Source organism: Berghia stephanieae, chromosome 7 (genome assembly GCF_034508935.2).
Source record: "Berghia stephanieae isolate SIO BIC M18660-M18661 chromosome 7, UCSD_Bste_1.3, whole genome shotgun sequence".
NCBI classification, from domain to species: domain Eukaryota; kingdom Metazoa; phylum Mollusca; class Gastropoda; order Nudibranchia; family Aeolidiidae; genus Berghia; species Berghia stephanieae.
Window position 1 is genome coordinate 59,875,644 of NC_088366.1, and position 12,548 is coordinate 59,888,191.

The 12,548-nt window shown below is 36.1% G+C and overlaps 2 protein-coding genes across 2 annotated transcripts in view; both read left to right on the top strand.

Moving 5' to 3' along the window:
* The window catches only part of LOC144977591 (transmembrane protein with metallophosphoesterase domain-like), a 58,795-nt gene that overhangs the window by 17,760 nt on the left and 28,487 nt on the right, over positions 1 to 12,548 (top strand). The window lies entirely within an intron of this gene.
* On the top strand, positions 769 to 11,094 carry LOC144977589 (uncharacterized). The gene is made up of 3 exons (XM_078922967.1): positions 769 to 1,051; positions 5,412 to 5,563; positions 6,258 to 11,094. The coding sequence occupies exons 1-3, from the start codon at positions 952 to 954 to the stop codon at positions 8,022 to 8,024; spliced, it is 2,019 nt and encodes a 672-aa protein (XP_078779093.1). The 5' UTR covers positions 769 to 951; the 3' UTR covers positions 8,025 to 11,094.

Below are 12,548 nucleotides of genomic sequence, written 5' to 3' on the forward strand. Positions count from 1 at the left end.
AATGTTATTAAACCACTTTTATGAAACCAATGTATTATTGTTGTTCAATCTTATCTCTGTCTTAACATCTTATTAGATTTATCTATTTTTTTTATAGAAATTCTGTTATAGTTGCGTTTTTATGACGCACTCTCTCCCATAGCGGGCAGGGAGGTACATACTGTGTCTTCTATCCCGTTATATCTGTATTCCAACATGCTTTCTGTCTTTGTCTCGGAATGAGATTACTTGGTTTTGTCCTGGCGCTGGGAGGGAAACAGTCGAATGCATAGTTATTGTTTTGGGAGATGATGTTTTTTTCCTTGTAAATCATCTCTCTGTTATGTATTATTATTTTTATTTTGAATGTATAATGTATAATGTGTTCCTCTTTGTTGGATTTTGTGCTTGTGTCTGGATGAGACTTGTAGGTGATTTCAAACTAAGTACATTGGTGGTATGCTCTTGGAATCTACATCTGATCCCTATTTGTTCTCAGTTCCCCTTTATCTTGGGTGCTTTAATTGTAATTCTAGAACTTTTTACTATCCCATTTTCTTCCTTTTTACTGGCGCTGATATAACCTAAATGTGTTGCAAGCGCCATAAAACCCTTAAAAACAAAACAAAACATGACGCACTCTTATCGGGATTTGATCGGCGAACCAATAATTTCTCCATTTTTTTTTGGGACCAAGTTCGTTGAAATAAGGATCGCTCCCTTAGAAATTGTCCAATCAACAAGCGGTTTTCCTAAACGGAAGTCGAGATTCTGGCGTTCATTTCCGTTCCTTTCAATCGAATATCGCGAAGAGTGAAGTAGGGTAGATCTTCGATTGAAAACTTCAAAGTTGAATTTTTCCCGTCAAAATTTAAAAATATCAACTTTTCTTTCCAGCATATTAAAGTTAAATCATTTTCCGTTAAAAATGTGAAGAGATTACATAGATCAGCTTCGTTTGAAGGGAGCGTGATGACTTCAAACCCACCACGAAACCGGTTTGTTGACATCGAAAGAAAAGAATCAAAAACAAAATGGCGGACGACAAATGGGGATATTTCTTCTTCCTTGCGTAAGTACTTTATCTTTTAATGAAAATAGCTTGTTTTTAATGAAATGCTAGTTAGATATTATAGATATCTTGTGATATTTCTTTGGACATGGTAGATCTCTACTAGACCGAGACAGGAGAATAAAATGAAGGCTAGCACTATTCAGTATCTGATACTGAATAGTGCTTTTGTACTATTCAGTATCTGATACTGAATAGTGGTTTTGCACTATTCAGTATCTGACACTGAATAGTGGTTTTTGTACGGTGTTTTTTTTTCCGAAACCTGACAAAGTTATGGGAAGAGGACAGCTGTGGGAGTGAATCTGGGACTCAGAAAAGTGTACACCAGTGGGGAGTGAACCTGGGACTGGGTTTCGGCGGGTTTCGTAATAAAAAGCAATTACTTTTTTGAAACGCGACGACACCCGGCAATATCCGACAAAGTTATGGGAGGTAGGCAGCAGCGTGTGTGTGTGTAGGGGGGGGGGGGAGGGGATGAACCTGAGATTCAGGGAAGTGTACACCAGTGGGGAGTGAACCTGGGACTCTGGGTTTTGTAAAAAAGCAATAAAAAATGTGGGGGGGGGGGGGATTACTTTTTTACGATACCCGGCAATATGCGGCAAAGCGTGGGGACTGAACCTGAGACTCAGTGAAGTATACACCAGTGGGGAGTGAACCTGAGACTATGGTTTTCGGCGGGCTTCAGCTAGTTTCATATAAAAGCAATTACTTTTTTACGAAACCCGATTAATCCTGGCAATATCCCAGAAAGTTATGGGTAGTAGGCAACAGTGGGGAGTGAACCTGAGATTCGTGGAAGTAAACACCAGTGAGGAGTGAACCTGGGACTGGGTTTCAGCGGGTTTTGTAAAAAAAAAAAAAGCAATTACTTTTTGTTTACAAAATGCGCCAAATCCCAACAAAATGGGGCAACGTTTTGGAAAGTAGGCAAATAATGGGGAGTGAACCTGAGACTAAGGGAAGTGTACACCAGTGGGGAGTGAACCTGAGACTCTGGTTTTCAGCGGGTTTCAGCGAGTTTCATATAAAAGCTATTACTTTTTTACGAAACCCGATGAAACCTGGCAATATCCGAGAGAGTTATGGGAAGTAGGCAACAGTGGGGAGTGAACCTGAGATTCATGGAAGTATACACCAGTGGGGAGTGAACCTGAGACTCTGGTTTTCGGCGGGTTTCAACGAGTTTCACATAAAAGCAATTACTTTATTATGAGACCCGGCAATATTCGACAAAGTTGTGGGAAGTAGGCAACAGTGGGGAGTGAACCTGAGACTCAGGGAAGTGTACACCAGTGGGGAGTGAACCTGAGACTATGGTTTTTGGTGGGTTTCAGCGAGTTTCACATAAAAGCAATTACTTTTTTTACTAAATCCGGCAATATCCGGCAAAGTTGTGGGAAGTAGGCAACAGTGGGGAGTGAACCTGAGACTCAGGGAAGTGTACACCAGTGGGGAGTGAACCTGAGACTATGGTTTTCGTCGGGTTTCAGCGAGTTTCACATAAAAGCAATTACTTTTTTACAAAGCCCGGCAATATTCGACAGTTATGGGAAGTAGGCAACAGTGGGGAGTTAACTTGAGATTCAAGGAAGTGTACACCAGTAGGGAGTGAACCTGAGATTCTGGTTTTTGGCGGGTTTCAGCGAGTTTCATATAAAAGCAATTACTTTTTTACGAAACCCGACAAAATATGGCAATATCCGACAAACTTATTGAAGCAGGCAACAGTGGGGGGTGAGCCTGAGATTCAGGGAAGTGTACACTTGTGGGGAGTGAACCTGGGACTCTGGATTTTGTAAAAAAGCAATACCAAGGGGGAGGGAGAATTACTTATTTACGAAACCCCGCCAAAACCCGACAAAGTTATGGGAAGCAGGCAGCAGTGGGGAGTTAATCTGGGATTTGGACACTGATGAGGATTGAACCTGGGACTGCGAGAGGCTGATTCCAGTGGACAGTGAGCTCAGAATGTACTTTTATTTCAAAACCTACCGAAATTTTCAAAAGTTATGGGAGGTGGGCACCATTGGGCAATGAACCGGGACTCAGGGAAGTGCACACCGGTTGGGAGTGAACCTGGGACTGTGAGAAGAGGATATCAGTGGAAATGAACCTGGGACTAGGGGAGATGGATACCAGTGGGAAATGAAGCCGGACTATAGGAGATGGGTACCAGACGAGAATGAAGCAATTACTTTTTTACGAAATCCGCCAAAAAACCATAGAATTAGGTTTACTCCCCAATAGTGTACACTTCCCTGAATCTCCTGTCCACTCCCCCACTGTTGCCTACTTTCTTTCCATAACTTTGTCGGATATTGCCGGGTTTCGTAAAAAAGTAATTGCTTTTTTTTTTACGAAACCCAGCCCCAGGTTCACTCCCCAACGGTGTACACTTTACTGAGTCCCAGGTTCACTCCCCACTGCTGCCTACTTCCCATAACTTTGTCGGGTATCGGCGTGTTTTGGCAGGTTTCGTAAAAAAAGAAACACCCCTTACAATACCACGTGTATTCAGTAAATAGATGTCAATTGTAGTCTAATATTCAGTATCTATTTAAATTATTATTATTATTATTATTATTATTTATTATTATTATTATTATTATTATTATTATTATTATTATTATCACGTAAATTTTAATATAGTACGGCAATTAATTCACGGAAGTACATCGCTCAATTAAAAAATGCAGAAAGTCTGCCTACATATTTATAATGAATCGGGTTTGCCTTAGATGACAAAACAAACAAACAAACAAACAAACAAACAACAACAACAAATGAGACAAACAGAAAAAAAGCAAGATTTTAAAAAATAATGAACAATAGAAGAGCACAATAATGAAAAACAACAACGAGATGATAACACATAAAAGATGTTCGTAATAAATCGATAACTGATTAAATCACTCCAACTACTTGATTAAAAAAAAATAATCATCATAATCATAATAGTGATGATGACGATTACAACAACAATAATAATAATAGTAAGGAAGTAGAAATAATAATAATAATAATAATAATAATAAAAGTACAATAGTATAATATCAACATTAAAGTATATTACAAGCAAATAAAATTATAAAAACAAAAGTTTAAAAATATCAATAGACAGAAGGAATCAAAAAAATTATGGGGAAAAATAAACAAATTACCCCTACCGGGATTTGAACTCTCGAACCTTAAACTCCGAGTCAAACAGCTTATATCCACCAAGCCATGGTGTCACTAAACTCTTAGTGACATTTAATCATGTCTATTTAGACATTTAAAAATGGATTTGAATGCCACTCTTATTTTGATATTTTGAACTATGTTAATTGCATAAAAGCAGAAATTTTAAAAAAATTACGATCAAAATATTTTTACAGCTTTGATTCGGGCTGTCAGTTAGTGCATGTGTTCAATCTGGAAGTAGGTCAACAGTTTATTTCCATTCAACCGAGATTGTCGCACTTTTCACTCTCTCTATGAAAAAGAGTTCCTTATGGATACTGAATAGTGGCAAAGCACTATTCAGTATCTGATACTGAATAACCACTTCCTAAAATAAAATGATCACATTTCGTGGACATCTGACTGCCAAATTTAGACAGATATTTAGAAGAAAAAAATATCTGGTGGTTCATATAGCGCAATATCACATCCACTTACAGTGCTTAGGGCACTTTACAAGTTTTCCCAGACCAAATGCAACATTTATTTAATGCATAGGGCAGGATGTTGTAATTTTTGCTTTTGTAACCTGCAACCTGAATTAAAAGGCTATTCCGTCTGCCATTCTATTTTTATGGACACAGACGATGCTGATGAGGCCTGGTACTTTATTTTACTCATGGGGGTGGGAAAATATGTGTAAAGACCCTTTTCCCAGGATTCAACTTTGCGCTGCCTGGAGTGGGAGGGGGGATTCGAACTTCCAACCTTTTAACTTCTACCTTTGATCGGAAAGTTTAGTTTTTACTCTATTAACATCCAATCGACCTTTGGTCTCATTAGAGACGGTGTTGCTTCAACAATTATTTGCGTGCTGCCACACTGAGAAATGCGGTGTAACACAACTCACAATTATCACCCAGTCACAGTATAGTATACCCATACTGACACGGGCCAACCGCCAGTCATTTCACTGTTCCCTTGCCCTGTGGAACGTAAGGCGGGCAGCTGAAACAATACAGTTTTACGACTTTATTTGTCATAGCCAATATGTTTGAACCTCTGACCTGAAGCGAACGCTGTACAACTGAGCTAACGGGACCGGTTACTTTTTTACTTTTTTTTAAAATGATATTTATTATAATTTACTTATCCATTGCTCATGTCTTTTCTCTCTGATTTTATTTTGTAGGTGATTCATTGTATGAGGTACTCGGAGACATTTTCCTGAAGACTGGACGAGGGCGACGGAAGTCGATGCCAGATCTGCCCGTAGTGACCCATAGGATACTTGCGCAGTTGTACATGTTGAAATGTGAGGGGAATGGTTTCACATGGGAAGATGTAAGTTGTGATTAAGTGTAATCGATTCAGGCATACCTGAGTACCCAACTTAAGGGTACATTTATGTGAGCGCTTCATTTAGCAGCCCGTACTGTATGCTCCATGGGGAGTTGAGAATGGTCATGACCATGGAAACACACTATCACTATATAAAAACTTCATTTTTTAAAAAGAAATATTCTTTCTGCAGTTATAGTATAGGTATCTGTATCTGTATAGTTTACGTCGCAAACATCCATTTACTGGCATAATTCTCGACGGTATACTTCGTTAGCATTCAAATTATGATCATTGCTCTTAATATAAAACGAACAGTAGCTTAATTCACCAGTTAAAAAGATGGGAGTGAAAATAAAACTTTTGTGATATGATTTTTGTTGATTTCGCAGTCAAACACATCAGCAAAGAGAGTTCGCTAGCCGAAGATGGCAGGCTCAAATCCAAGCCAGTGTTATTTTGTTTGGAAAACTGTTTTTTGAAATTTCGTATTTAGTCCTGAATATGGACGACCTGATACAGGTGTCGGTATTTTTATCAAAAAATGAATATTTTTTTGGTTTTGATGCAGTGAGAAGTTTTGCCTTGTAACCCCAGGTATCACATGAGCTAATGTTTCTTTTTTTTAGTTGTAATGTTATTACCTAATTAAATTCATTTGAGCATATTATCATGTATCCCTAATTCATCTTTTCAGGTTATTTCATGGTTTGACCAGCTATTTCCGGATCAGCATCGTGTAACGAAGGGATGTCTCGTTTATGCAATTACAAATGCCATCCATCATGAAGACTTGGACGCTCCCACTGATCTTTCCTCCATATCTCAACCCTTGGAGAACATTGGCTTATGCAAGGCAGCACTTATTGACGACCCCTCCAAGTTCACTCTGTCAACACCCAATCCACCTTTGGTACTTACAAATATTATTATTTATGAACTTGAATGTTTTAAAAATAAGTCTTCTCTTCCTGATAGTTTTGTTTGTCATTGGACACGTAGATTGTTAGCTCTTTTTGGTTATGTTGATAAATTTAGTGATAAACAGATAAGTTGTAAAATTTCTCAGATTGTTAAAAAGATCAAGGCCTTGAAAAAAACTAAAAGTAAAAAAAATGTTTTGGATGCTTACCTTTTGGAGTTTGATTTTGAAACAGTACCAGTACCATCTAATGTGTCTTCATTTTCAGAATGTGTAAATTGTGTTAACGACAACAAATTAAAATCTGAGATATTGTCTTTGAAACAAAAGCTTACAAAAGCAGAGTCTAAGATAGAGGCCTTGAATTTGTCTATTGACATTCTTAAGAATGAAAGAAACGATCTTAAACAAAATGAAAATCTTGTAAATGAAGTCATTGACTTAACGAAGAAATTGAGTAAATGTCGTACAAGTAATTTTCAATTGTCACAAACATTATCTAGTTTAAAGCGTTCTAAGTTATATAAACGTAATGTTGTGCTTGGTAAAAAAGTAGTTGTTTTGAAACAAGAAAATCATCTTTTGAAGGCTGAATTAGTTAGTAATAAAGAAAATTTTTGTGCTAAAGAAGATTTGTTAAATTCTGATATTTTAAAGCTTAAAGCTAAAGTTCACTCTGAACAAACCATGAAAAGCAGGTACAAGCAACAATCAAATGCTTTAAGTGAAGTTATTTTAAAAGATATTTCTACAGATTCTGATTCAATTTTGGAAACTAGAGATCATTCTAATAATCGTTTTAGCGATGATGTAAGGCTTACTTATATGTCTTTGCTTGGTGAGTGTAATGTTGCTGCACAAAATTGTACTAAGGTTGTTCGAACTGTTAGTGATTTATTATTTAAATGTAAATTTACTGATGATGATTTGCCATGTACTTCCACTGTTTTAAATTTTGCCAATGAAGCTAGTATTATATCTAAGCATCAAGTTGTTGATGAAATTAGAAAAAGCAAACATGTTACTCTTGCCACTGATGGCACCAGTCGTCAAAAAAGACAGTATTTAGAACGACATGTTGTTCTTGATAATGGTGTTACTTTGTCCTTAGGATTTACAGAGGTTGCTTGTGAAGATGCAGATACTTTATTAGAAAAAAGCCTTGAAGTTTTATCTGATCTTTGTGATATTTATTGTCAGACAAGTCAAGAAACCATTAAAGAGGAAGTATTTAATGAAACCTTATCTAAGATAAAATGTTTAATGTCTGACAGAGCCTCTGTAATGAAAAGTTTTGATGAAAAGTTTTCGGCATATAAAAAGGATTTACTTGGACAAGATGCATCAACCCATTTTTTGTTTTGCAATGCCCACTTTCTTTTAGGACTTGTAATTTCTGCTAAAGATGCTGTTTCTTGTATTGATAATGAAATAGGTAAAGTTGGTAGAGACTTAGACTCTCTGGGTGGGGTTCCTACTTCCCATAGTGGGCAGGGAGGTACTTGCTGTGTCTTCTATCCCCTCTTATCTGTTTTCCAATAGCCTTCTGTCTTTGTCTTGGAGTGAGATTGCTTGGTTTTGTCCTGACCTTGGTCGGAGTCCTTGGCTGAGAGGGAAACAGTCGAATGTATAGTTATTGCCTTGGGAGATGATATTTTTTTCCTTGTAAATCATCTCTCTGTTATGTACTGTATTATGTTTTATTTACATGTTATATTTGATTTGTTAACATTTGAGTGTATTCCTCTTAGTGGGGACCTGTGCTTGTGTCTGGATAAGACTTTTAGGTGATCTCAAACTAAGTACTTTGATGGTGTGCTCTTGGAATCTACATCTGTTTCCTATTTGAACAAATTCCCCTTTGTCTTACCTTTTCTTGGGTGCCTTAATTGAATTCTATAACTTTTTACTATCCCATTTCTTCCTTTTTACTGGCGCTGATATGACCTTAATGTGTTGCAAGCGCCGTAAAACCCTCAAAAACAAACAAAACAGACTTAGACTCCAAGTATTCTCATTTTTCATCTGCATCTGAGCCCTCAGCCTTTAGACTTATTAGAACAGTTTCTTCTATCCTTGGCCCTCGTGGCGATGAAAAAAGTGGTTGCCGTGAACAGTGGTTGACATTCATTCATACTAAAAACAAACATTCAGCTTTCACGAGTTTCAGAAGCAATCGCTTTAATAATTTATTTGAAAATGCCTCTGCCATTACATTTCATCGTGATGATGTTATTGAATTTTTGTCTGATTATTGTACCCATTCCAATTTACTTACACAAAGTGTTTTGGCTGATATGAAAGATGATAAATTGTATTCTATTATTTATGCTCTTCTTTATTCCATGTTTTCTTCACTGGCCCTTACTGGTCATTGATGAACAGTTGTAAATCCCATGGTGATTTTCCTTTCTATGTTAAGGCAATGAACTCCGCCCTTACCAAATGGTCTGCTGAAGATTTTAAACTTGAGGATGCTTTTCCTGTTTTTGATGATTTTTCATGTAATGTACCTTATGACCATACCAATCCTCCTGTTGATCAATGTATAGTTTTTTCTACTTTTGTTGCACTTGTTACAAAGTCTGTTATTGTATTCCAACGTCAGTTGGCTGATTTTTTGCCTGATGGTGTGTTTGGTAATGTTGTTGATGAAGAATTGCTGTTAATTTTGAAATCTTCTCCACTTACAAATTTAATTGGAGAACGTATGTTTGGTCATTTAGATTATGATATGTGTAGAAGTAGAAATTCAACTATTCATTTCAGGACTGTACTTAACATGTGGAAGATAAATAAGACTAGTAATTATTTAAAGAAACAGGATGTCTCAAAGATAAAGAGGCTTTTAGTTGATGCAAGAAAACATGCACCGGGGTGGAAGAAGAAAAGTATGGAAAGACAGAGAGATGTTAGGGTAGTGATACAGGCTAGAATGGAAGAAAGTAAACGCATGAAGGAAGAATTAGAGCTTAAGAAACTTAGAATTAGAAATGACCTTATAAATGACATTTTATGCCAGGGGGGAGTTTGTACCACCAAGGAGGATTTAGATCGTCTGTTGGATCAGGAAAATGTTAAGTCAATAGCGGGTGGTTGGATGGGAGCATCACCCTTGAATCATATACCTATGATGTTCGCATGGGTGTACGATCCGATAGTGATGTCGTTTCTTCTTCTCTTTACTAGCCTATCCTGCTTCTTTGGTTTGTGATTGTATTTTTGACAGGGGATATTTTTTTTTTCTGTAAATCTTCTGCCTGTTTGTTCTTGGTTATTTATAATTTAGCTTATGATATCTTTAGGTTATGATTTTGATTTACATTTGTACTATTTTTGTCAGATTGCTTGTTTTTTTGTTTCAGCGGTCTCTCATATAACCTCAATTGTGTTGGAAGAGACCTAAAGCAACAAACAAACAAAATAAGTCAATTTTGAAAAGTCAAATTAAATACAGAAAGATTGTGTTGGGTGAGAATATCTTGTCAAGTGGTGGAAATATAGAACAGCTTTATGTTCGGCTTTGTAAACATATTGGATGTGATGAGGATATGCCTGTTGTTAGGCCTCGTAAGAGACGTCGTAAACAATAAATTTATTTTGTTATTTTATTCATATGTTGTACGATCATAGCCAAGACTTGATGTGTTCTGTTGATGAATTTTTAATTGTCATTGTTTTCATGTACACATTTATTTGTATAGCCTTTGCTTACTGTTCTCTTTTTGTCTGTGTTACGATATGGCATATGGGTCGTCCTATCTTTTAATCTTTTTGACTTTGTATAATCTTGTACCGTCTATTTTTAAATTTTGTCATGAAATGTTCCATTTCTTTACAGATGTAATCCTCCACATCCTGGTTGTTTCTAATGCATATTTATGGTATATTTCATTTCTGCATAGACATATGTCATGTATATGATGAATTTGGTATGTGTTTAACGATTTTCCATGGGTCTTATATATTTACGTTACTTTAATCATATTTTTTGATTATCTATTTTTATTTCATTACTGTAATTGTATTCCTATCATAAAATGGACATTTTCATTGGATTCAGTGCCTCAAAATACATAAGTATGGCAAATTTCATTGTTCTATCTTGATTATTAAGCATTTGAGGAATATTTTCCTATTTTTGTACTCGTTTTTTGCCCTTACACAAAATTACGGCAAAATTGGCCTTTTCTTCGACTTAGTCGTCGATTTTCCGCAAGTAATTGTTATTGTATACTTCTGTAAAAAATTAAGCTTGTATACAAGCACGAATAGATTGCATTTTAAAGTTATTAGGATAATCATGCCTCAATTTCTCAATATATATCTGTACAAAAAAGTCTATTTTGCTTTTGTTTTGAGATTTACTCAAAATATGACTAAGTCCATATAAATTTTCTTACTTTTTGATGGATTGTGCTACTGCTATTTATTTTCACATGTACTTCATTTTCATATGTATTAATAATCTACCACTTCATGTACCATTTTATGCTTTCTTTTGATCTTATGTTGAACACTTTTTTTGGTAAATATCCCTTGAAGTTGACACTTTTGACGCATTTCTAATTTTATGCATTCTCGGAGTAAGTAATAAAATTAGAAAAATTCATAACTTATTCGTTTGTGGTCCGATTTTGTTACTGTAAAAAGCTGTGTTCAAGTTTTTACAAGATCTATATGACTGTGTGCTTGGTTATGTGTTTCTGCACATATGAAAAATCAGTTTGTGGTACCTAATCTAAAACCAGCAAAATGCTCGGAGGTGGTTGTAATTTTTAAAACCAAAATGCTGGAATTTCTGGCATATGGGCGAACTTTCACACATGAGGTGGATCCGGATTTTGGAGAGTGAAACTTGTCGAGACGGATTTCTTCACAATTAAGTTTAAGGATAAATTTGTCCTGTACTATTGTGTTGCTGTAGTCCACCTCATGTCACAGTTTGCCACATTACATTTGATCTTGAAGTTGCAGACATTGGTTTGGCCTCCGACTCGTGCAGCAAAAGGCTCATCCCAGTTCTGTCTCATATTGTGTAGACCAACACACACAACCATAATGTCTCACTGTCTTACAGCCAGTGATTTAATGCTCTTCAAAATTCTCTCTCCTGTTTCTTCACTTAGGGCCCCAAAAGTCCCTGTTAGATCTTTATGCAGAGATTTATCACAATCACAACATTCTAGTTTTTTGAAAAGTTGATGTCACCTTGGCGGAGACTCGTGGCCATTTTATAATCATTCCAACGTTTAAGGAAATATGTCATCACCATCACCAAGGTTTCGCTTAACAGACGAAATGTCCCCATCACAAGCACTACTTTCATATCATCAGTCTCCCACTCATAAATTTATATCCCTTTATCTGAGTTTAAAAATAATAATAAAGATGATGATGATGATAATAATAATAATAATAGTAAAATAATAATAAAGTGCCAATTCATGTTTGGCTCCACTGCATTGCTAATTCAGTTACAAGGCTAATTATCTATACATAGACATTCTCTCTCTCTCCCCCCTTTTCACTTTCTCTCTACCCTCCCCTCCTCCTCTCTTCCCCTCCCCCCCTCTCTCTCTCTCTCTCTCTCTCTCTCTCTCTCTCTCTCTCTCTCTCTCTCTCTCTCTCTCTCTCTCTCTCTCTCTCTCTCTCTCTCTCTCTCTCTCTCTCTCTCATAATAATGATTATTTGGAGATGTTAATTGCATTTTTTGATGGTGTTTTTAATGTGAATTTTAAATCGTAGATCATCATTCAGACTTAACTTTAAAATCATATTTATTTAGACTGATATGACCTAAGTGATGTAAAACAGCTAAAAACAAATGTTGTTGTATTCCAATTATAATTTAATATATATTGTGTATTTAGTGTAAATTATGTTAATTTTTAGAATGTTCCAAAAGCTCTGAAAACCTTAATAAAATTCATTCCAAAGTTACTTTTCACCCCTCTTTCTTATTTATTCAAATTTTGTATCATTTTCACTCCAGATGTCAGTACTTTTTATATTAATATTATTATTATAATTTTTTTAAAATGAAGACCATAGTGGGCAGGGAGG